General features: G+C 47.6%; 1 protein-coding gene across 9 annotated transcripts in view; it reads left to right on the forward strand.

The window, feature by feature from the left end:
• RIMBP2 (RIMS binding protein 2) overlaps positions 1-25872 on the forward strand; it is a 124204-nt gene that overhangs the window by 89875 nt on the left and 8457 nt on the right. For 4 of the 9 annotated variants that reach the window (XM_070475052.1, XM_070475050.1, XM_070475053.1 and 1 more), the window contains exons 14-20: positions 2592-2750; positions 5569-6276; positions 7799-7916; positions 14796-14977; positions 16029-16197; positions 21782-21885; positions 23210-23281. In XM_070475052.1, coding sequence (XP_070331153.1) covers positions 2592-2750; positions 5569-6276; positions 7799-7916; positions 14796-14977; positions 16029-16197; positions 21782-21885; positions 23210-23281 — 1512 coding nt within the window. The remainder of the gene's footprint in view (positions 1-2591; positions 2751-5568; positions 6277-7798; positions 7917-14795; positions 14978-16028; positions 16198-21781; positions 21886-23209; positions 23282-25872) is intronic. The other 5 variants (XM_070475057.1, XM_070475056.1, XM_070475058.1 and 2 more) reach the window with 2 other exon arrangements.

A 25872-nucleotide genomic window follows, 5' to 3' on the forward strand; every position in this document is an offset into this window, starting at 1 on the left:
TAATGACTAAGATAACAAAGACATTACATTCTCCGCATCACAGGAAGCCTCAAGGAGGAGGCTGCAAAGTTGATTCAGTTGTTCAATTGTGTTCCAACTCTGTGTTTTTTTTTTGTTAATTGAAGGATAATTGCTTTACAGAATTTTGTTGTTTTCTGTCAAACCTCAACATGCTCTGGGAAAACATTTTCCAGAAGTTCCATCAGACTTCTCATCTCACTGAGTAGACCAGGGTCATGTGCCCACCACCAAGAGATTCCTATGAATGTCTTATCCATGATAAATTTGGCAAACAATAGACACTTACTTCCATCCCATGAGTTTATTACTAACTCATCATTGGGTTTGGATCAAATGAGACTGTGTTCTCTAGGGGAGTTCCTTCCCATTTGCTTGGGGAAGCCCTCATTCAAATCAACCTGATGCTTGTTTATTCATCTAAAACCAATTCACTTTTATGTCTTCTCCAAGGCACTTGATTGAAAGAAATAGGGCTGGAGCAGGTCAAATGATGCTGCACAGACTTCTCCGACTGAGAACATCCAGGCCACCAATCTGAGGGCTCAGCTGCGGTGGGACCCCTGGTGGGACCCCCCCCTCACTGGGCGCTCACACTGCCTCCCATGTCTTTATATAGAGGAGCAATTGAAACCATTTTTTAAAGTTTTATTTGTTTCACAAATGAGCAGTTTTTCCTCCCCCTATTTTTTTTGGCTGTGCCACACGGCATGTGGGAATCTTAGTTCCCCAGCCAGGGTACAAACCCATGTCCCCTGCAATGGAAGTGCAGCATCTTAACCACTGAACTGCCAGGGCAGTCCCTAAGCTGGATGTTCTTAATAAACATGTCACAAGATGCTATTAAATACACTCGTCTTGTCGCCCACCAGGAGAATAAAGAAATCGATCTTCATCAACACTGTTCAGCAGAAGCAGAATAGCTTTGTGTGTGTTCCAAAGTCAAAAGTCAAAGTGTTGGTTGTGGAGTCGGGTCCGACTCTTTGAGACCCCATGGACTGTAGCCCACCAGGCTCCTCTGTCTGTGGGATTCTCCAGGCAGGAATACTGGAGTGGGTTGCCATTCCCTCCTCCAGGGGATCTTCCCAGCCCAGGAATCGAATCCCAGTCTCCCACATTGCGGGCGGATTCTCTACTGCCTGAGCCACTGCGGAAGCCCCCTATGCGTGTTTGGGGCTCATAAATTGGAGCTCATAAGGTGTGCTGTATGAGCTGCTGGAAACGCTCTGAGCTGCTGAGGGAGGCGCTTGCTTTGTGGATGGGAAGGGGCTGCTGAGTTGGACCCGCCCCTCATCCCAAACCCCATCAGGGTGGCTGGTGGTTCGGTTTACGCATCACTTAGCAAGCTTACTTTTACTTGCTCTTTTTTTTTTTTTAATGGGCAAACAATTTCTGATTAAAATTTGGTTTTGTCATTAGGATGATCGTTCATGTTGTGGTTGTTCAGGGAGAAAATTTGAACAATGTGGAAAGTGCTTGTGTTAAATAAAAGATGCAGAAAAACACACGTGTTTATAGAATATGAGCGCAGGATGTACAAAGTAGGAGAGAAGATGAAAATATACCAAAATGTGAAGGAAAATAGAAAAGAGATGAGGAGGAAGAAGTTTGTAAAAATCAACCTTCTCAAGATTGCCTCTGCTGCTGCTAAGTCGCTTCAGTTGTATCCAACTCTGTGCAACCCCATGGACGGCAGCCCACCAGGCTCCCCCGTCCCTGGGATTCTCCAGGCAAGAACACTGGAGTGGGTTGCCATTTCCTTCTCCAATGCATGAAAGGGAAAAGTGAAAGTGAAGTTGCTCAGTTGTGTCCAACTCTTAGCGACCCCATGGACGGCAGCCCACCAGGCTCCCCCGTCCCTGGGATTCTCCAGGCAAGAACACTGGAGTGGATTGCCATTTCCTTCTCCTACTTGCTCTTCGGTTGACCCTTTCCTCTGTCCCCAGGCTTTTTGCCAAGCAGTCTCAGTTGCAGGTCTTCTCTAGTGTGGGTGGCCAGACTGGCCACGAGTGGGCACACCACTCGGGGGGTCCCACCCCACCCAGACCAGGCTGTTCACCAATAACCCAGTGTGCATATGCGTGAATTTGACTCCATGTTTTTCTTAAAACTCTTAGATGCCTTTATTAGTGCACATGCCCCTACTTGCCCACCACCCGCCACTGTCTGCTGCACGACCCTAGATGCAACATACATGCATGTCTCTGAGCCTGCTGCCACCTGTGTTTACAACCTCTCACTTGCATCTTTGTCCAGCCACGAAGTTGGAGAGGCTGCCGGTACCTAGGAAAGTGATGTTTTCCCGTGTGTATTCTGTCCTGCCCGGAGCCCAGGAGGGGCCTCTGCCTGCCCCCGTCCAGACTTGGGAGTGGGAACGCCTGATCTGGTCCTCTCTCTGCCATCCCGGCTCCCCATGAGCTCGGGGACTGTGATTCCCTCCCCTCCAGAGTGAGCAGTTCTCACCCAGACACACAGACACATCCCTGAGCTCGAGAGTGAGCAGAGCAGGGGAGGGTGCGGGACTCCGTGTGTTGGAGTCGCCCCTCCATCCACATCCTCTTCTCCTGCCCCAGCCACACTGTTGCCATGGAGACGAGTACCACACGGAGAGCAGTCGGGGGTCTGACCTCTCGGACATCATGGAGGAGGATGAGGAGGAGCTGTACTCTGAAATGCAGCTGGAGGACGGGGGCAGGAGGCGGCCGAGCGGCACGTCCCACAATGCCCTCAAGGTCAGTGCGGGGGCGCTGCCCCCCCCCACCGCCGTCCCCGCCGTCCCCCATTCCTGTTCCTTTGGGGGGCTGTGCAGCTGGCTCCAGAGGGGCCTTGCCCGGCAGGCACAGTCCCCAGATTTGGATGGGCTTCTCTCGCTATTGAATCTGCGCTCGGGGTCTCCCGTCCCTCCTCTTGGCCAAAAGTCTGGGTGAAGGAGTCTGGGAGAATCCACTAGGCATCCCTGGGTCGCCCAGCTCTGTACTTAGAACCCAATCAGAAAGAATAGAATGGAGAAGCTTCCACCCCCAGCCCCAAACCCCTGGCCGATGTCCGTCTGCAGAGCAGCAGGCGCTAGGAGGGCGGGAGCCTGTCTCTGAGTCTGGAGATGGGCAGCTGGGGAGTTGGGAAGAGATTCTTTAGTGAAATTGACCGAGGTGGACCCTGCTGGACGGCTGGAGGGCCAGGGGGAGGGGACCTCAGAGGAGGTCAGAGGAGGGTCAGTCGACCTCCTGGGGTCCACACACAGGCCCCTTCTCAGACACCTCCCACCAGGGATCGTGGGATCCTCTGGCTCTGCCTCTGATGTGGCTTTTGGCGAGGGGTTTGATGAGGGTCACCTTGATGGAGATTGAGCTCGAGGTCCCCATGGACCCCACCCCTGGGGTGCGCCCCCCTTCCTTGTCTGAGAAGCTGTGTTGCCGCTGCTGCTACCGCCTGCTCCAGCTGGGCTTCTGTCCACTCGGCACAAGCGGGTTACCCTGTGCACCAGACCCTCCGCCAGGCTGGGGGGTGAGGACAGACGTGGCCCCCGAGCTCCAGCAGCTGCAGGCCTAGCGGGGGAGATAGACGGGTTGGGCCTTTGTGGGGGTTTTCAAATGAAAAAGGCCTTGGAGAGGAAAGTCCTGCTGGGGGATACAGTGCCAGAGCCCGGCCTTTCTCTAGGAAGACGGAACCACGCAGTTTGAATGGTGGACAGAAAGCAACATCCAAATCTGGCTGCCAACTCAGTGCCCACTTGCATAGAGCAGACTGACTTATGTTCTCCCAGCAAAGGCGCCCGGCAGGGCCTTGGAGACACTGTCACCAAAGAACATGCCAGATCCCTATGCAAACCCCGCATGGTTGCAGCCCCTGCTACCCCCACTGGCTGACCCTGTCCCTCCTTCCCTGAACCACTGTCCAGCAGGATTCACAGTGACCTCATGGCGGAGGAAGGCCCCAAGCTGCCCGTGGTCCAGCCTAACTGCCCCTGCCTCCCCACACTTCTCTGCCGCTGGGTGCTCTGATGAGGCAGTGTCTGCCCCCGTCCCCCCAGTGCCGCCGGCAGCCTCCCCACTTCTCCTTATGGAGGAAGCTTCTGGGATGCTCCTTCCTGCCAACTGTTAGCAAAGAAACCAAAGGTCACCTTGTCTTTCCCAGGGAAAGGGGCTAGTTCGTAAAATCACCCACGTCCTCCCCCCACCAGACTGGCCGCCCTTAGAGCAGCCGCTGGGACAATCGGGCCACCAGGCAGTGGGGCTGAGCTCACTTCACTTCGTCCACAGGGTTCTGACATTTTTTTAAAAGTCAGGATGCATGGGGTTCCGTGGGGCCCAGATCTGGGCCGCCCGGGCTCACCTCCCCTTGCGGGAGCCCCACGGAACCCCGTGCATCCCCACCCAGCTCCCGCCCCGCTCCTGCTTCCTTACTGCCCTTCACCCCAGGGTTCCCAAACCTCAGGGTCTCAATAGCAAACGAACGAAGCGTGCGCCATGCTCCTCATTTGGCTTTCTTGTGGGCTCTAGGCCTGCTATAGACGCTGCACTGGGTAAACCCATCATGTGCCTGGGATCTGCAAGGCGGCGTGGGGGTGAGGACAGGACAGCAAATCCTGATATTCCTCCATAACTCATCTCTAATGCACATGCCCGGAGGCCTATGGGCGGAAAAGTGGGGGTCAGGCTTCCTGGAGTCAGCGAGGTGTCCCAGGAGGTATGGCCAGCAGGAGACGGGGATGGGCGTGCCAGCCATTCCTGGAGAGAGAACCACACGCCAGGACAGGGAGTGTGGGGTGTCCACCCTCAGCCTCCATCTGGGTGGGCCAGCCCTGAGCCCCTGCTGCCCACACTGCTGGGGATGCGGCTCCTCTCTCCCGGCCCTGGGGCCTGGGGTCTGGAGGAGAGACTGATGGGCCCCAAGCCTTTGCAGACATGGGCCAAGCAAATGACTTTGGGTCGCTGAGTGCCAAGGTCCCCCGGGTTCACACCCTTCCACTTGAGCCGGGAGAGAGGCATAGGTGGGTTTCACAGGATGCTGAGTGCTTACAGGGACAAGCAGAGTGGAGCAGCGTGGCCGGGTTGGGGCCTCTGTGTTGCGAATGGTCTCCACTCACCGGCATCCCGGGGCAGCTGCCTTGGGAGTTTCACAGGCTGCAGCCAGCGGCCAGTGAACTCGGACATCCCCGGCCTCTGGGCACAGCCATGTCACAGACCCTAGCGCCTCGGTCAGTGTGAAGCCTCCTACCTCCATCCTCCCCACACCCGCGGCCCAGCGGCCTCTCATTCCTTGGTTTGGCTGCATGGCTAGTCCTGACGGCGTCGGGACGCTCTGCGTGCGCTCGGCCCCCTGGCTCCGGCCCCATCCATGTAACCCATTCTGTTTTCATTCCAGAGCCCCAGCCAGAGCATGCCATCTGCCCCCGCCCCACCACAAGTACAAGCATGCTCTCTGTCCCTCATGGCCTCGGAGACTAATCTCTCTGTATTTTCTTTCCTTCCCTCTGCCCCCCTTCATATGCGATCATACACTGACTCCCGGCACCTGTGCTAACACCCCCCCCCCCCCCCCGCCCTTAAGGAGTGCTCTAAGAATAGGACCACTGAACGTGCTTTCTCGGAGTTACCCGAGTATCCTCAACAGACCCATCACACTAAGAGACTTTTCAGTATCCCCGAAGTAGCAGAGGAGGACGGAGAGTCTTGTGAGTTCCTGCATAAGCAGGCCTTAGGGTCCTCCTCCAGGGTCAGGACGGGGCTGGCCAGAGAGCCCAGGCCCGCCAGGCCCTGCCGGGGGCACGAGGCCCTCCAAGGCTCCTGGTACCCCGTGAAACCCAGGGGCCCCCAGGCCGACGACCTCGTATTCGAAGACAGAGGCTGTCGGTTCAGCCGCTCGGCCACCAGGAGCCCGGACAGCGGCCTGGACTGCGGCAGTGAAGAGGAGGAGATGCGATTTAGTTTCCGAAGCCCTAATGCCCAGTGCAGCCCCGGGCCCGGGCACTGTCCTTGTAGGAGGAGCCTGAGGCCCCTGCTGGCCCGGCGCCGGACGCTGACCCGGCAGAGCAGCATCGAAGAGGATTTTGGGGAGCCAGTGGAGCCTGGTGACGTCGTCAGGAGCGATGAGCCCCACCCGAGCCCAGAGAGGTCCACCCCCAGCAAGTACCGCTGGGATGAGCCCACGGGCCGCGAGGATTTCCGAGATGCCTGGAAGAAAAGCATAAAAATGCCCGACAGTAGGGCCATTGCCCGACAGGCCCAGCCTCCTCCCCGGGTTGCAGATGGCCCTTTGGTGTGTGAAGTAAACCTCCCGCTCACATCCGCTTGCCAAACCAATCCGTTTTCATTCTTTCACCTTCTTTCTTTGTTTTGGTGCCCGTCCCGGGCACTCTCTCTGCTGGCTCTCTCTCATTTTCCATGCATTTTTGATTTATGAAGCTTCCCAATCTTTTCACCATGCTGATGATTTCTTTACTTTGCTTTAGAATAATGATCCCCTTCCCACCTCCAAATCAATGATGATTATGGCTGCTTTAATTAAAGGACAACTGAATCTAAATTTTAATTAAGGGTTAGCTGAACTCTGATTTTCCCAAAGTTTGGCAACACGTCCTTTTCAAAATGAACCGTGGGGATGTATTTATGACAGACTGGTATTACTTACTGAGGGTTTTTTCCTGGTGGTTGTTTTGGTTTTGGGTTGTGGTTGGTTTTCTAGTTCATCCATAACTGGAAAAAAAATTGAGAACAATTATTGAAGAGATCCACTTTTGCATTTGTTTCCAAAGTTTTTTTTTTTTTTCACGTTTCTTTCCTGAGAGCAGTTTTCTGAATGAATTTTCCATCATCAGCTCTAGACACATCCCCGGGCCTTGTCTTCCAGGCTTGTGAGTGGTTTTCAAGAGTAGGGATTCCTTCAAGGCTTCATTCATCTCTATATTGTGTCCTCTTTTCAGAACATTTGCTCCTGTCATGCTGAACTTTTCCATGAAAACACAGGTGAGACATCCCAGGGCGCCAGGCCTTGGGCTTGAGCCGGTGCAGTTTGCGACATGTCCACTAGAGGGCGCCGACCCCACAGTTTACCGACGCACCCGCAAACTGCAGCCCACTTCCTGTTCAAACTCATTTCTGAAGCTCCCAGCCCTGATTCATTACGTGTCCCTGAAAAGTTCCTCAATTAAGTCACCAGTGAGCTGGAGGTTTTGCTTTGATTCTCGCATAGGATGCGAACCTTTAGTACGAATCAGAGGCAAAACTTATCCTTAAAGGAGAATAGTTCGGGTTAGCCCTGAAATGTGATTGGTTTGGAAGTCTTTGGATTAGCGTCAAGACAGCGCCATGAGGCTCAGAGCTGATCATGCACAGAAACTTCTGTCTTTGAGTTTTCGGTAACCTCGCACACAGCTTTGCCCAAGCGGGACATGTGGGAAATGCAGTGTTTTTCCCACCTTTGTGGTCACTGGAGGAGGGCAGACTGTAGAAAAGAGGTACCAAAGGCGTGACGAGGCTTATCTAAGCCACTCTCACTTATGGCTCAAAATATTTGGCTTCAGCGGCAGTACCAGCAACAAAAAGATGCCTCCCGAGGGGTTCTCTCGCCCCGCCCGGAAAAGCAACTGTGCTGTAGAAGACGGGGTGCCTGGGGTGAGCACTCTTTTTCTCTTCCAGGTTATTCAGCTAACCTTTCAGTTAAAAGCTAAGTTTAGTTGCCTTTAGAGCTTCTGCTTCTAAGTTGACTTGATTTGGCTGAGTTAATTCTTTTCTTCCCACGGCTGGCAAGACTGATGACCGTGTCATTGTTTTGTCTTTAGATTTTAGGAAACCCGGTGACCGCAGGACGGGCTGATCGGGCGGATCACGTGGGCCGGAGGTTTTCCCACGGCAGTGCAGCTTCCCACAGGTCCCGGCCAATGATGGTCCATTCTGCGGGTTAGTGAGCCGGATGGAGGCCTCCGTCTTTCTTTTAACCACAGAGCACATGGCTCAATCTAAACATTTTTTTTAAAAAAATTATTAGGAATAGCATTTTCAACTAAATACAGAAGATTCTTGGTTATTTATGGCAAAAGAAGGCAGAAACAGAACCAAATAAATGAAACCTAAATTTAAGTATTCTTAAAATATATTGACTTTGGACGTCAATCTTCTCCCTACCAATTTTTATTTTTATTTTTTTGAACTGCAGAGGCTGTCATCCAAGCATGGAAGAGATGATAATGGGCCATCTCCCCACCTAAGTTCATGCTCTCCTGAAATGCTCATGGTCAGAGCAGCAGAGACAGGGATGGGTGGCTGAACTCCAAATACCTAAATGAGCCCCCAGCCAGTGGAGAGTTATCTGTATGCATGAAACACTTGGGCAACTGGGGTTGAAAGTTATGAAAAACAGCAGGAGGCCTGAATGTGTGCCCTGAACTGTGTGTTGACCCTGTCTGTCCATCTGGCCACCTCCTTGTGCATGAGTCATCCTCCGGCATCCAATTCCATTCTCTTAATTACTTTTTGGAATTCAGCCAGCCGTGCTGAAAGCTGTCATTGTAGTCATTCTCATCAGTCCACTAAGAGGGGGAGCGTGGCCGAAGGTCAGATGGGAACCTTTCTATTACTGGAATGAACCCCGGCATAACAGTTCCAAAAAGTATTATGTGCAAGATAATGGAATCTGGTAATCAGCACAAATAAACTAGCTTTTTGTGAAAACACACACACACACACACACACACACACACACACACACACACACACACACAAGGGAAATAAAGCAAGAGACCCATTCATGGATCAGAAGTAGATGAGAGAGAAACACTGATCTGGTGGGACAAGGCTCAAGGAAAGCAATCCTTGGACAGTCCAGACACCTGGAAACACAGCCTCAATCACATTTAAATAGCTAAGGTTTAAAAGACAACTGGGCTTTGTTCACATCGGCCAAAAATAATGAAAAACTTTATGAACCAATACAGATCCCCTGAAGTTTTCTCCTCCTTCTAGATGTTTCTTTCCTGTAGAACCCAAACAATAGGGTAAAAAAGTTTATTTTTCCATCGTTACAGTTTTTAGAATGTTTTTATTTTTATCAGTGAAAAATTGCATAGAACGTTAAAGGACCTTTTAACAGACTATTTTCAGTTAAGCGAAAAAGTAATAAAATAAGCTGAAAAATAAAATCAGTTGGAAAACACTGACTTCACATATTACAGACCCACTAGCAGAATTCTGTATATATACTGTGTGGTGCGTAGTCGCTCAGTCGTGTCCGACTCTTTGCGACCCCATAGACTGTAGCCCACCAGGCTCCTCTGTCCATGGGGATTCTCCAGGCAAGAATACCGGAGTGGGTTGCCACGCCCTCCTCTAGGGGATCTTCCCAACCCAGGGATTGAACCCAGGTCTCCCACATTGCAGTCAGATTCTTTACTATCTGAGGCACTAGGGAAGCCCTTGTGTATACTAAGCCTACATTATTTTTGAGTGTTGTAAACTAGTGCCACATCACTCAGATCTTTAATTTATGTATAATTGCCCCTGTAACAATTACTGAGGTTAAGTAGGATCTCCTGGCTTGTAAAATAAATGACTTGTAGAGTCTTGAGGAACGAGGTGAGGACCAGTTCAAGACCGTTCTTCCTGTTGAGTTTGGTTCCTAAGTGCTCATTCAGTTGTGACTTTAATGAGTGAATGCTCATTACGTGAACTGCCACTGTTTCTGTGGTTGAAGTTTAATGTTATGGTACTGAGAAGGGGTGTCCTCTGGAGGAAGCCTCATGGGTCTCCCACTCCAGTCTCCTAGGACAGAGAAGAAAAGTCTACAGGGTTGAAAATTGCCAACTGGGCAAGGAAGTAAAGGAAACACATAAGTGGACCCACAGTCTCCCCATCAGAGTCTTGGACAATCCTTCAGGTGGATCTGTCTTAAGGGAAAGAATGCAGAAGGCTGCACATGTCTTAATTTTAGTGAAAGACACTAGTTAAGTTAGTAGAGGGCTTCCCTGGTGGCTCAGATGTAAAGAATGTGCCTGCAATGCAGGAGACCTGGGTTCCATCCCTGGGTTGGGAAGATCCCCTGGAGAAGGGAACAGCTACCCACTCCAGTGTTCTGGCCTGGAGAATTCCATGGACTGTATAGTCCATGGGGTCTCAAAGAGTTGGACATGACTGATTGACTTTCACTTCAAGTTAGTAGAAAGAGAGTAATGCTGTGGTAACACCTTCACAAAGAAAAAAAATCCTCAATAATAGAACCCAAAAAAGTGTTAAATAAATCCATGATAGAATTTCTTTTATTGTACCTGTTCTCTTAGCATGGAGCAAGGCAAGAAAGCATAATTATAAAGCATAATTCGTATCAATCGCTTTATATATTCATATACATGTATTCACAGACCAAAGAACCTATTATATTTTCAAAAGACAAAAGTGACTCAAAGAAGAGGAGAATCATGCCCAAAACTCTAGGAAGTGAATGGTCAGTGACATGTGAATAGGCTATTTTCCTCCAGTCTCTGTTTATTTAGTTATATTTTTCTTGTGCCAGTATCAGTAATTAATACTTTAGAAATCTGCCAACTCCAAAAATATCCTTTTCTTTTATGGAGAAACTCAAGTCTATAGACCGTATACTTCCTACATATATTTTTTAATAAGCAATGCCTTCACAGCTAAAATATATTATACTTTTAAATGTACTCTGGATTTCCTTAATTAACAAAACAATGCCCCTCCTGATTTAAAAAGATAAAAGTTATGTAGTTCCATATCGAGTAAATTTTAAGTCATAATTAGCATAACAAAAGCCTCATAACCTTAATCAATGACCCCAAATGAGCTTAATCAATGACCCCAAATGAGGATTTCATTGGGTTTGGTTTCTTCCTGTGTAATTTTTGGTCTTTGCATTTATCTAGTTATTCACCTGGCAGATGAAAAGGCCCAAGGGTGTACCCATCTGAAAAAGAAATACCGCATCCTAGAGCATTCTGCTCTTACTAGTTGACTGTGAAAATCTCCATTTCCTCCCATTTTCTGGGTTATTTTGGCCACTGAGCTTACAAAGCAAGGAAATGCAGCACATTTTCCCTATATCCAGATGGGAAAAGTTAAAATGACTTCACTAAACAAAACTCGACTCTCTAGAAAGGAGACTCGTCTCCCTGGGTTTCCCTATAAGGAGAAGAGGAGCAGCTCTAAAGTGGGTTTCACAGGTGACCCACTGTTTCCCTGTAGAAATTACAATGGAGAGGAACAGAGGAGGCAGGTAGCCTCGGTCAGGTCGTGAGGGAAGCAGTTCAATTATAGAAGACAGTGCTTATTCTGGCAGCACAGGTGGATTCGGGAGCCACCAGGGGCAAGTCCGGGTCTTCAGCTTTGCATGTGGTGTGCAGACCCTTCCTGCTTCCTGACAAAGACCCCCTCCTACCCCAGCTCAGGATATTCCGCATCAGGGCCTCCCAGCCACCCACTCCAAACACTGTGAAGCCAGATTTGTGTGGACACATTCCATGGAGGCCACTGTTCTCTTCCCGTGAGGTCTGATTCCATAAAGTATCTCATGCGCCTTCTCTGGAGGAAACACAGTGACATCATACCCACACTTCCACTTATATACACCAACTCCAAGTGCTCCAACCACTTCTGCCCCATCCCGGCTCCTCCCCGCAAACCAGAGAGAGATCCTGTAACGGTGTGGGTGACTGCCTGCTGTTCTCACTGAGCATGGTGCTAGCCTGAGATCCTCTTGCTGGTCTCCATGCCTAATGCCTCCCGCTTGGGCTTGGTGTGATTTGGGACTTAAAGACACAGAGGCACAGTTTTCCGCATATCACAGTGCCTAAACTTGAGCCAACTCCTGAGAGCACGCGAACTGTAGGAGTAACCCAAAGGTCTTCCAGAGTGATATTGACCTACCCAACACTCCCCTTGTGAGCTTGCCTATACATTCCAACTCCACGATCATCACGTCAACTTGGTCAAGGAAGCCCTGGGAGCCCTCTGGGTGGGTGCAGCCAAAGTTGTAGCCACAATGCTCCTTCATTGACATTTCCCTCAGCTGAAATGGCACCCACTGGGTCACACTGCTGTTGTATTAAGCTCCTTCTGCAAAACTCCCAAGGTTATCCAGCTGAATTGAAAACAGGCATCCTTATGCTGCTAATGGTTTTCTCTACCATCAGCCACGGCATGAAAAAACCACTGCATCACTACACATACAGAGATATTCACAGGTCACGAGATGGTGTACCATGATCTTCATGCTGTTTAATTTAGAGAACATTTAATAACTAGGGGGACAAAGTATGAGATCTTCTCATTGGCTATGTGTGCATATGTGCTAAGTTGCTTCAGTCGTGTCCAACTCTGTGCAACGCTATGGACTGCAGGCTGCCAGGCTCCTCTGTCCATGGGATTCTCCAGGCAAGAATACTGGAGTGGGTTGCTGTGCCCTCCCCCAGGGGATCTTCCCGGTCCAGGGGTCCAACCTGTGTCTCTTACGTCTACCTGCTTTGGCAGGTGGGTTCTTTACCACTAGCACCACCTGGGAAGCCCTCTCATTGACTATAAACAAAATCAAAACTAGTGTGAAGAAAGTAAGGCCGGGCTGTTCAGTTTTGTTCCCTTTGAGCTTTCCTGATAGCCCAGTTGGTAAAGAATCAGCCTGCAATGCAGGAGACTCTGGTCGATTCCTGGGTTGGGAAGATCTGCTGGAGAAAGGATAGGCTACCCACTCCAGGAGTTGGGAGTTGGTGATGGACCGGGAGGCCTGGTGTGCTGCAGTCCATGAGGTCGCAAAGAGTCGGACACGACTGAGCGACTGAACTGAACTCACTCCAGTATTCATGGGCTTCCCTGGTGTCTCAGCTGGTAAAGAATCTGCGTTGACTATAAACAAAATCAAAACTGGTGTGAAGAAATTAGTAAGGCTGTGCTGTTCAGTTTTGTTCCCTAGCAGAAGCAAAGTTACTGAATGTTTAGATTATCTTGGTATCCTAAGAGGATCCTGAATTCAAATAATGTTAACAGTTCACTGCATTTTAAAGACCAACCTTTCCTGCAGTTAAAGTGCTTTATTATTTTTCAACTGCATGCTCGTGCTGGTGAAAGAAGCCAAGACTCTGGCTCCCCCCACAGCCTCCGTGTCACCCACACAGCTTTGACATCCTCTTGTCCCGCCTCCTGTGCTCCTTGTACTGGAGACACAAATTTTGACCGGCCGTCTGTCCCACCTCTACCCTCCTTTCTGATGATTGGAGTTTTTCTCATTTGCTTCCCCACTGATGTTCTGAGTCCTTCTCATGTAGTCAAAACAGTATAACTCACTAGGAGATGTTTGTTCTCTCTATATGCATATTAATAAATGTATACATACATAGTGAGATATATGCATATCTATAATGATATTTAATAATGTTGTTGATGTTCAGTTGCTCAGTAATGCTGGTCTCTTTGTTACCCCATGACTGCAGCATGCCAGGCATCCCTGTCCTTCACTATCTCCTGGAGTTTGCTCAAATTCATGTCCACTGAGATGGTGATGCTATCCAACCATCTCATCCCCTGCTGCCCCCTTCTCCTTTTGCCCTCAATCTTTCCCAGCATCAGAGTCTTTCCCAATGAGTCAGTTCTTTTGCATCAGGTGGCCAAAGAGCTTTAGCATCAGTCCTTCCAGTGAATATTGAGGGTTGATGTCCTTTAGTATTGACTGGTTTGCTGTCCAAGGGACTCTCAAGAGTCTTCTCCAGCACCACAGTCCAAAAGCACCAATTCTTTGGTGTTCAGCCTTGTAATACATATGCATATATACTAGGGTTTCAAAAAAAATAGTCTTTAGACGCTCAGTGGTAGGCAGACTTGAAACTCAATTCTTCCAGGAAGTCATTAATTTACTGTAATGCATTCATTGCCACTTACCTATTTGGAGCCAAGTGAGCAGCTCAGTCACCTGTATCAAACTTTGACTAATAGGCAAACACATCTTTCAGCATCCTTTTGCCCTGGCCTATCTGTTAATGGAAACCTAGAGGGTCTCTGGGTCTCTGTGCTTGACTCCTAAACAGGTCCTTCCTAATCCCGGGATTTGGCTACCCGTCACCCGCCCCCCCCAGCCGGTGCTCAGACCAGTCCTGCCAGGAGGTCATTGAAACACAGTCCTTTATCTCTCGCTGTCTTCACACTCTCGCTGTCTTCACAAGCAGCACGCCTACACCCACCCTGCTGCCTACGTTTCATACTAGTTCTTAGCTTTTCAAACCCATCTCTGTAGAGGTGATCCATTTCTGCCTGCATGCTGAGCTACACATTTTTTTAAGAGTTCATTTTCATGACTTCATGGATTGTGTTGGTTTTGGCTGTGTTGGGTCTTTGCTACCGCATGGGCTTTTCTGTCTTGTGGCCGGTGGGGGCTGCTCTCTAGTTGTGATGCACAGGCTGCTCATTGTGGTGGCTTCTCTCCTCGCAGAGCACAGGTTCTAGGCTGCAGGCTTCAGTAGTTGCAACATGTGGCCTCAGTAGTTGCGGCTCCTGGACTCCAGAACACAGGCTGAACAGCTGTGTTACACGGGCTGAGTTGCTCCGAGGCACGTTGGATCTTCCCACATCAGGGATCGAACCCGCATCTCCTGCATTGGCAGGTGGATTTTTTACCACTGAACCAACTAGGGAAGCCCAGCTACACATTAAAAAAAATACTTAAAGTGCCTCCCTCTTCGTTTTCCAAAACCACACTTTGTATAACAGCTCACCTTTCTGGGTAAAGCAGGGAGGATGGCTGGCGGGAATCACTTAGACCCTGTGCTTTATCCCATGCGCTCCCAGATGAGTACGGGCGGGACCGGCTTTCTCCGGACTTCTACGAAGAGTCAGAGACAGACCCTGGGGCAGAAGAGCTCCCAGCCCGCATCTTTGTGGCCCTTTTTGACTATGACCCCCTTACCATGTCCCCGAACCCAGACGCTGCAGAAGAGGAGCTTCCCTTTAAAGAAGGGCAGATCATCAAGGTGGGGCATGGCCCGGGGGGCACAGGTGGCGGGGGAGGGCGGGCAGGGGGTGATCACCAGACCCCAGCGCCTTAGCACAGGGGTCCCCATCCCTCAGGCCATGGACCAGTATGGGTCTGTGGCCTGTTGGGAACCGGATTGCACAGCAGGAGGTGAGTGGCGGATGAGCAAGCAAAGCTTCATCTGTATTTACATCCTCTCCCCATCACTCACATTACCACCTGAGTTCTGTCTCCTGTCAGACCAGTGGCAGCATTAGATTCTCATAAGAGTACAAACCCTACAGTGCTTGAATCACAGGGAAACCACCGCCACCCCCAATCTACAGAAAAATTGTCTTCCACAAAACTAGTTCCTGATGCCAGAGAATTTGGGGACAGCTGCCTTAATACCTCAAAAGGACAGGCTACTTTCTCTTGTATTTGACATTCAGCCTCCTATCAGTAGTGGAGGAGGAGCCTGAGTCTGGAGTCAGAAGGAAGACATGGGGTGCTCCCTAGGAGAGGGGAAAGGGCCTTGAACCCTAAGTTTGCAAATTTCTGAAAGGGCAATGACAATAACCTTTGAAAGAGGTCCTAATGTTTGCTAAGTAAAACAGGGGCTGTAAAGGATGGTGATGCTTACCCCACAGAATAGTACACACAGAATCCCTCTGTGAGTTGAGGTTTTTCACTTCTAGAATGCCAGACAGTGGCTCTGTCTTCTTGTGGAGGAATCATTTGTTACACTACACTTGCATGTGGGCTTGGGGGGGCGGGGGGCTTAACTTGTGTGTGTTCACACACATGCACTCAGCTAGCAAAGCCCTGGCCTCACCTGGCAGCCCCTTGCTCAGTGGGAGCTCCAGAGGCTGTCCAAACCCTGGTGGAGAATCAGGTTCTTAGACATACAGATTTTTAGGGTGAGGGCCATGTGTACACACTTATGCCCACAAGCAGCGATATTCCATGTTCTTCAAGTCAGTGTCTGACTAGCTGTGACTAGCATGAACAGAGCTGATCTATTTCTGAACCAGCCACTCCAGTGCCTTGCCTTCTTCCCATGACTCTAGGTGTATGGTGATAAAGACGCAGATGGATTCTACCGCGGGGAAACCTGTGCTCGGCTTGGCCTTATTCCCTGTAACATGGTCTCTGAAATCCAGGCAGACGATGAGGAGATGATGGACCAGCTTCTCAGACAAGGCTTCCTCCCTCTGAACACACCTGTGGAGAAAATAGGTAAGAGGCCATGCCCGGCTCACCTGTGAACCTGCGGGCCAGGTGGCACCTGCCTTCTCGAGGGTTTTTTAGCACAAAATACCAGCCCAGGGCTTCCCTGGTGGCTCAATGGTGGAATGTCCACCTGCCCATTCAGGGGACACAGGTTCCATCCCTCTACCGGGAAGATCCCACATGCCTTAGAGCAACTGAGCTCGTGTGCCACAACTATTGAGCCTGTGCCCTGGAGTCCGGAAGCCACAGCTACTGAAGCCCGTGCACCCTAGAGCCCGTGCTCCACAACGAGAGAAGCCACCGCAATGAGGACCCTGAGTACTGCAACTAGAGAGTAGCCCCGGATCACTGCGACCAGAGAAAACCCGGGTGCAACAACAAAGATCCAGCACAGCCAACAACTAAAAAAATATTTTTTTAAAACTACGGAAAAAAGAAAAAAACACCCACCAACTCAGGGCAGGAGGCAGCGCTGAGCAGAGGAATGAATGCTTTGTGTTTTTTTTTTTTCTAAAGATATTTCATATAGTTCCCTGTGCTACACGGTAAATCCTTGTCACCTAACCATTTTATTTTTTGGCCACACTAGGCATGTGGGATCTTAGTTCCCAGACCAGGGACTGAACCTGGACCCCATGTATTGGAAGCACAGAGTCCTAAACACTGAACCACCAGGGAAGTCCCCCAAATCTGACTGTCAACCAACAGATTTTCTTGGGCAAAACCCACTCTGTAAACCAAGGTTTTAACAGTCCTGAGATACAGACATATAGGCATCTAAATATTTATGAAAACACAGATGATCTTCTCATGAAAGATGAAGTATGGCCTTGCTTACTAAAAGTCTATCACATTTAGAAGGTAAACATTTTGGGGTTGTTTTGGATGGAATGTTTGTGTCCCCCTAAAATTCATTTGTTGAAACTCTAATCTGCAATGTGATGGTTTATTAGGAGGTAGGGTCTTTGGGAGTGATCTGGTCATGAGGGTGGAGCCCTTCTGGATGGGGTTAGTGCCCTTATAAAAGAGACCCCAGAGAGCCCCTCCCCCTTTCCATCACGTGAGGTCACAAGAAGAAAGTCATCTGTGGACCAGGAAGGAAGGAAGCAGGTCTTCACCAGACACCAAGTCAGCCAGCACCTTGATCTCGGACTGTGAGAAATGAATGTTTGTTGTCTCAGCCCCCAGTCCATGGCACTTTGTCATCTCAGCATGAATGAACTCATATTGCTAATATACTTGGTTTTTGTTTGTTTTAATATTTATTTATTTGGCTGCTCCGTGTCTTAATTGTGGCATGCAGGATCTTTAGTTGCAGCCTGTGGGATCTACTTTGCCCGCCAGGGACTGAACCTGGGCCCCATGCTTTGGGAGTGCAGTCTTAGCCACTGAACCACCAGGACACTGGTACTACTTTGCACGTTGACTATCTATGATAAATTTCAAAGGATGACTGGGTAGTGGTATGCTTTCCATTCTTCAGGTGAATTCTGCTTATCCAAAGACATAAAAGGTTTTTACCCTTTAATTTGGATACTAAATTCTTTTATTTATCTAGAACCACTGAGCAAACAGTAAAACTGTTTTCAGCAACATTACACTTATGGTCTTTAATTTTTCCATGTGCAAGGAAAATCTACTCATTCAAAAGGCCTCTCTTTTTTCTAAATAACTGTAGACAGAAAGACTCATAGCATTCACATTTAAAGTTTTAATACTTCAAAACATTACATTTGCTTCTTTTTTATTGTTTAACCTTTTTCTAAATTTATTTTTATTGGCTTATAGTTGATTTACAATGCTGTGCCAATCTCTTCTGTATAGCAAAGTGAATCAATTATACACATATGTACATTCTTTTTAATATTCTCTTCCATTATGGTTTATTACAGGATATTGACTGTAGTTCCCTGTGCTATACAGTAGGACCTTGTTATTTATCTGTCCTATATGTAACAGTTTGTTGTACATTGTGTGCATGCCCAGTCATGTCTGACTCTTTTGTGACCCCATGGACTGTAGCCCGCCAGGCTCTCCTCTGTCCATGGGACTTTCCAGCCAAGAATACTGGAGTGGGTTGCCATTTCTTCCTCCAAGACATCTTCTCAACCCAGGGATCAAACCTGTGTCTCCTGGATTGGCAGGTGGATCCTTTACCACAAGCCCCCAGGGCAGCCCACATGTAATAGTTTGCATCTGCCAATGCCAAACTCCCAGTCCACTCCACTGCCTCCCCTAGATTCACTTCTAAATCACACTCCAGACAAAGTTCAGTGGTTCAAGTAATATGCATGATTTTAAGGACAAACACAAAAATCAAATATCTCAACCTTTTTGGTATTAATCAGTTCATTGTCTCAAGTCAAGATCCATGTCTAATAGTTGAGGTTTCATATGAATAAACTGCCCAGATTAAATCCCTGAGACCACAGCTCTCTGAGCCCTCATGCCATCCATTCCCTTGTGTCGCTGCCCCCTTTCCTGAAGTCGACAATGCCTCTTCAAAGAGAGGATGGGCTCATGCACCACAGACCTAGAGAGTCTAGGAGCAATCTGCTAAAGTAAAGAAACTTGATTTACATGACTGCTGGATTAAATGTCTTTTTATTCAGTGGTCCCTAGACTAGTTGAGGGAATCAAGCTGAGATACCTGCTTGCCCTTTTATGTGGAGGCAATATTCTCATGGTGAAAGACTGGACGCTTTCATCCTGAGACTGGGAGTAAGGCCACAATGTCCACGCTCATCTCTCCTTTCCAGCTGCATGCTGGAATGTGCAGTATAAGGACAGCCAGGGAGTGATAGTACACAGAATGGACAGATCACGTGGAAACCTACTTTGAAAATCTCAGGGAATCTATAAATACAGTTCCTAGAATACAAGTGAGACTAGTAAGGCCAATGGATTCACGAGCAATTGCATTTCCATAGGTTAGCAATGAAAAACTTGAGATTTAAATTGAAAAAGTAATACTGTGTACAATAACACAATGAAGATGTGAAATACAGTTAAGTCTAAAAAAATAACATGTAGTATCTGTATGTTGAAAATGATAAAACATTGATGAAAGAAGTCAAAGAATCCCTAAGTAAATAGAGATGGAATGTTCATAGACTTAATATTGCTAAGACATTAAGATGTCAGATATCTCCAAACCGACCTATACATTCATCAAAATAGCAGTCAAGGTCTGTGCAAAACACTAGATAGAATCAATAAGCTAAATCATTCATGCACATGAAAAGTCAGAGAAAGTAAAAATCACTGAAACAGTTTTTAAAAGAAAAATGTGCAGGACTCATGTAACTTGATTTTAAGACTCACTATAAAGCAAACTGATCAAGACCATGTGGTATTGGAGAAAGGACAGGCACATAGATGAACAGGATAGAACGGACCCCCCCCAGACTGACCAACATATACACGATCAACTGATTTTTGACAGAGGTAAAAACGTAATTCAGTTGAGAAAAGGTAGTCTTTTCAATAACAGGTGCTGGAATTACTGGACATTCACAGGCCAGAAATGAATCTCAAGCCATCTTCTCACTATAGTGAAAAACTTAACTCAAGATGGACACTGTCTTTAATATAAAAATGAAGACTATAAAACTTACAGAAAACAAAGGAGAAAAACTTTGTAATGACCAGGCAACAATTGTTTTTGATATGATATACTTTAAAAATTGTGTTAGATATCATCAAAAGTAAGTATTTCTGAGTGGGACTTCCCCAGTGATCCAGTGGTTAAGAATCTGCCTGCCGGTGCAGGGGACATGGATTTGATCTCTGGTCCGGGAACTAAGATCCCACGTGTCACAGGGCGCCTAAGCCTGTGCACCAGAACTGCCCGTGCACCCTAGAGCCCATGCTCCAAAACAAAAAAAGCCACCACAATGCGAAGCCATCGCACTGCAAAAAGAGTAGCCCCCACTCGCCTTAACTAGGGAAAGCCTGCATGCAGCAACAAAGTCCCAGCACAACCAAAAATAAATTTTAAAAAATCACTAATAGCCGGAAAGAACTCAAATGTTTTCTGGCTGGTAAATGGATAAAATAACTATGGTGCAGCAATACAATGGGATACTACTCACCAAGAAGAGTAAAACAAATTGATACATGCAGTAACATGACTGAATCTCAGATGCACTGTCCAAAGGAAAGAAGTCAGTCCCCAAAAGCTACACATGTAAGATGCCATTTAAACAATATTCTAAAACAGGCAGAACTATTGGGACAGAAAACAGATCAGTGGTTACCTAGGTTGGAGGTGACAAATGGGCATGAAGGAATTCGGGGGATGGTGACATAAGTGTTCAATGTCTTGATGGTTGTAGTGGTTATGTGACCATAGAGTTTATCAAAACTTACTAAAGTGAATGAACAGTAGACTGAATCATACTGTATGTAAATTACACCTCAATATAGTACACATGTAGCCTTAATGCCACTGACATAGGGTTCCCCTGTGAAATTAGCAGTTTAGCAACACAGTAGTTAACCTCTGGTTACCACTGTAATTTAATCCAGGAAACATACATGCAGGTCTTGCAAAGGTGTGCTTGCTTATTTCAAATAAAAGCAGTGATTCTTGACCAGGAGATGAGGGTTGAATTTTGCACAGGCACACAACGAGCCCTGTGCCTGCCGCAGACCCCTGAAAAGCTGCTTAACTCACTTTAGATGCTTTCAAAACACGTGTCTTTAGGAGTTTTCATTTCTGTGCATTGAATTCCAAAAATCAGTCTTAGGCAAAAGGTGGCTGGGTTTGGGAGAAAGGCCTCAATGCCAACTTTCTCCAGGAGAAACATCATTTAGGAACCCAACAAACGGAGGTTTGCCAAGGAGTTCGACGATTTGGGCCATATCTCATGGTTCTCCATCGGCCCTTCTTATAAATGGCTATTTTGGAGTTTTTGCAAATGCTCTGTGTAGGTTTTCCTCTTTCCTCCCCTCTTACGCTGCTACAGAGCCCAGGGCTCCGTCTAGGGCAGATCACAGCCGGGCAGCAGGAGGGGACCTCCCCCAGAGCCTTCTCCACAAGTGGCATCCTTTCAGGGACAGATGTTAAAAATACAGCGAGGGCACTAGAGGAAGCGGAGGGAAAGGAACCTGAGGTGGGCAGAGAGGGTACCCCCTTCTGGTGACTCTTGTTTCTCCTGACGACAGCCTCTGGTCTGAGCGAGAATAATCTTCATAGCAGCTCCATGGGCAGCATTTTTGACCTGGTGTTCATGGGGTTCCTCTGAGCTGGGTCACAACCTGCAAGTGGCCTGTGTGGCCCCCCCATGTCACACGCAGCTCGTGCCACTCCAAGCCCTTTAGATTGACTTGTGGAGCGAATCCCCTGCTCCAAGTCTCCCCTGTTTCTGTACACAGAGAGAGAGGAGTGGGGCTTGACTGGACTTCAGTGTGAGCGTAGGGAGCCTGGGGACTTCCCCGGCTTGGCCAGCACCACTGCCCAGCAGTCATCTCAGCCACACTGGCTGCATGCAACCTGGCTCCACTGACTAAGTCAAGGGATAGGGGCCGCCGCAGGCTTTGCGATCACTTCATGATGGCGTTCTTCTTCTCCTTGCCATGTGAACAGAGAGGAACAGAAGAGGCGGCAGGCAGCACGCGGTGTCCACGCGAAGGGTGGTGGCCCTGTATGACTATGACCCGAGGGAGAGCTCGCCCAACATCGACGTCGAGGTACCTCTGCCCGCAACCCCCTCCCTCCCTCCCTTCCCTGGAACCTACACGGGAAGGGCTACTCCACCAGGATTGAGAGCCAGCGGGGCAGGAGGCAGGTCGCAAGCCTGGCGACACACTCAGGCAGCCACTGACTTAGGGCTTCCCTGGACCCGCACCCTGTGACCCACACCTACTGTGATGGGTCGTCCTGGAGAGAGAGAGCAAAACCTCTGACATGTGGCCAGTGACCCCCCCGCCACCACACACACACACACACACACACACACACGCAAGGGAGATAGAGCAGAAAAGATGGATGTTCTCTGTGCACATAGGCTGGGTATCCTAGGAACACTGTAAAAACTGAAAAGCATTTGCCTTCAGAGGGATTAGATTTCCACTCTTTGGAGCTGTTTTGTAGACAAGATGTATACAAATCCCTGGTCCTTGGTATTTCTGTTGTGCCCAATGGGTGACCAGCTTGGGGTTCAGATTCAGAGCTTAGGTGGATTCAAATTTCTGTGTTGGCTTGATGAATGTGTGCATGCATGCTGAGTCACTTCAGTCATGTCCGACTCTTTGCGACCCTATGAACTGTAGCCCACCAGGCGCCTCTGTCTGTGGGATTCTCCAGGCAAGTATACTGAAGTGGGTTGCCATGCCCTCCTGCAGGAGATCTTCCAGACCCAGAGACTGAACTCGTGTTTCTTGTGTCTCTTGCAGTGGCAGGCAGGTTCTTTACCACTAGTGCCACCTGGGAAGCCTGGCTTAATGTGTATATGATGCCTAAAGGCTCTTAGAAATGAACTTGAGCCCCCTGTTTTCATATCTAGAGATGAAAATGCAATTTTTTCTGGTATCCTCTGCTGGAGTCAGTGCACCCACCTCTAACCTGGAGCATGGCACATAGTAGATATTTACTAAATGACATTTAAATACAAATTTTTTTCTTACATTGAGTGAAAGGATATTTGTGCAATGCTCCCTACACTGCAGAGCACATCTGAAGGCTCTATGGTGTTTAAGTTAACTATTTAACTAGCTGTAAAGACACACCGCCAGCAGAACCTGGGGATGAGCTTAATTCTGGCTGAGAATCGGAGCACAGCAGCCCTTCTGTTGGAGACTTGGCCTTATTTTGAGTTGTCCTTACTTTCCAAGAGACTGGGAACACAGGCATTCATTCATCTGATATGTACCTTTCTTCCTTATCTGACTGAAAGGGTAGGTTCATACCAAAACAATAAGAAAAAAAATCATACCAGAAATCACGAAGATTTTTTTTTTAAGGCAACTTCTATATCTAGGAAAACACTATTAACTTTATGTTCTGTCTCTACAGGCTGAACTTACATTTTGCACAGGAGATATTATTACTGTTTTTGGTGAAATTGATGAAGATGGATTTTATTATGTAAGTTTTTGAAGCATCAAATATATAAATATTTTTGCTTGTCTATTCTGTCCTCTAAAATTGTGCATGAACTTTACCTGGCTTGCTGAAAGGATGGCTAATGTGCTTGTCCTCCTTGCTCTTCACATAGACTATGGGAAGGCAGTTCTGTGATCTTCACTGTTACTTCTCTTTAAAAGGGACATTTTCAATGGATACGAGCTGTTGACAAAGTAAGAGTGTTCACGTGCTTACATGAACTATTTCTTTCATCCAAACATTTACCAAGCCGTTTAATTTTGTGGATTATAGTGCCTGCATGCATGCTAAGTTGCTTCAGTCGTGTCTGACTCTTTGCAGCCCTACGGACTGTAGCCTGCCAGGCTCCTCTGTCCATGGATTCTCCAGGCAAGAATACTGGAGTGAGTTGCCATTTCCTCCTCCAGGGGATCCTCCCCAATCCAAGGACGGAGCCCAAGTCTCTTATGTCTCCTGCATTGGCAGGAGGGTTCTTTACCACTAGTGCCACCTTGGAAGCCCCGTTTAGCACATAGATAATACATTTTCAAATGGTGAGAGGAAGAAATACAAAGAAGCAAAATTAATTCATTAAAACCAACAGAATCTCAAGCTCCTCCCTCTTACAGCCCTGAGGACCCAGCCTCTGGGGCAGGGATGAGGGAGTCCTGGCTCTGACCTGGGCCAGCGGAGCGGATCTCCTGATATTCCTAAAGAAGAGAAGGCAGGCATGTTGGGTGGTCATCTTGGTGGCACCTCCCCAGCCAGACACCTACTGCTGTCTCTTGCCTTATGGATGGGGTCATCATCTTGCATCCCACTTTCCTCCTCTTTCTGTTTCTTTTTTTTTAATAATAAAAATAATCAAGAAACTCTCAAGTCCTGACGGCAGGTTTCTCTTGGGGTCAAGTGGATTTTACAGCATTAGGCACACATGGTATGTCAAAGCACCTCTGCTGCCGTTTCTGATTTTTAAGAGAATAGTTTTTAGTGAGACTGTTCATACTGTTACCAACCAGGGTTCTTGGCCTTCCCCAATCAATAGAAATTGATCAGAGGTCAGACAAAAAATTCAGGTAAGGCTTTACTGGGGCCCCTGGTGCACAGTGGGGAGCCAGAACAAACAACAGGTTCGCTTGCTTGCTCTCAGATGAGGGGGACAAGGTACATGGGGTGAGGGTAGGGGTGTGTCCAGGGGTCAGGCCAGAAGGTAGCTTAGGTGGTTTGCACACCCCTTAGGTGGTGATGTGTGCAGCGGGCATGCAAAGTACCCTGCTTTTGCTCTCAAACCTCTGGTTTTACTCTGGGCTCTTCAGAAGTGGCAGTTGGGTTTTTTTGGTCTTTTTGTACCTTGTTGTCTGTAATTTGCCCTAACTACCCCCCTTTGTTGCACTTAGTTTTAGTTCTTTCTAGTTCCTTTGTATTTTGATGCTGGAGATGTTTCACCAGGTGCAAGCACTGCAGCAAAAGGTCCCAGGTTCCAGGTCCAAGCCTGTCTTGATACTTTGTCCCTATGTTGCAAATATTTCTTTTTCTAGGTAATTATCTGATTTTTAACTTTTCTTTTTTGTGTGTGGTTTTGTCTTCTTTTCTTTTATGAAGCAGAAGTTTTAAATTTTTATGTAGTCAGTTTTTCAGCCCTTGGGAGGCATGCTTAAAAGTCCTTCAAGGTGATAGAAATAATCATTTTATCTTGGTTCTTCACTTTGATAGCTTCATTTTCACATGTAAATCTCAAGTGTCTAACTTAATTTCTAGAGAAACTAATGTCCCATGCCGCTTATTAAATAATCCATCCTTTCCCCACTGTTTAAAAATCCCACCCTTCTTCTGCGTACTACACTCCTATCGAGATTGTATCCATATCTCATGCTACTTGATTCTCTCAATTATTGTTTTTATAATTCATTTTCACATTTGGAAGGGATCTCTTCACTAGGATCCTACCCCACAACAAACCCACAGTATTTTATTTAGAGGTGCATTTAGTTTTTAGATGAAACTGGGGAGTTTTTAGATGACATGACATTGTCTTTCAACTCTAAGATGAGTGTGTCTGACTTTTTCTAAGCTTTTCCTTTCATCTGTTCATGAAATTATTCTTACACATCCTTATATATCTTTTAAAGTTCATTCTTATGTTCATGCTATTATGATTTTTCTGGTATATATTTTACTGGTTACTTAGAAAATATGTTGGAAATGTGTATACATATGCATGCGTGTATGTATCTGTTTTGTATGTATGCAACACACATGTATGTGTGCATATATGCATACAAACATGTATGGATGTGTTTATGTATGTATATGGGCATGTGTATGTATTTGCATGTGTGTATATGTGTGCATTTTATGTGTATGTATGTGTGCACTCTCTGTGCCTGTTTATCTGCATGCATGTTTATGTTCCCCTACAAATCTTTCTTCTGGATGCATTTATATCCACTGTCATCAGTGGCTCTCTTGAGTTCCCTGAGTCAAGATATTTTGTCTTTTCTTCAATATTTATCAGTCATCTCTTCTTACTGTTTTACTGCATCATTTAGAACAATTATGAATAGTGAGGACAGGGGATCCTTGACATTATGTAT

The sequence above is a fragment of the Odocoileus virginianus genome, chromosome 12 (assembly GCF_023699985.2).
Source record: "Odocoileus virginianus isolate 20LAN1187 ecotype Illinois chromosome 12, Ovbor_1.2, whole genome shotgun sequence".
Taxonomy (NCBI): Eukaryota; Metazoa; Chordata; class Mammalia; order Artiodactyla; family Cervidae; genus Odocoileus; species Odocoileus virginianus.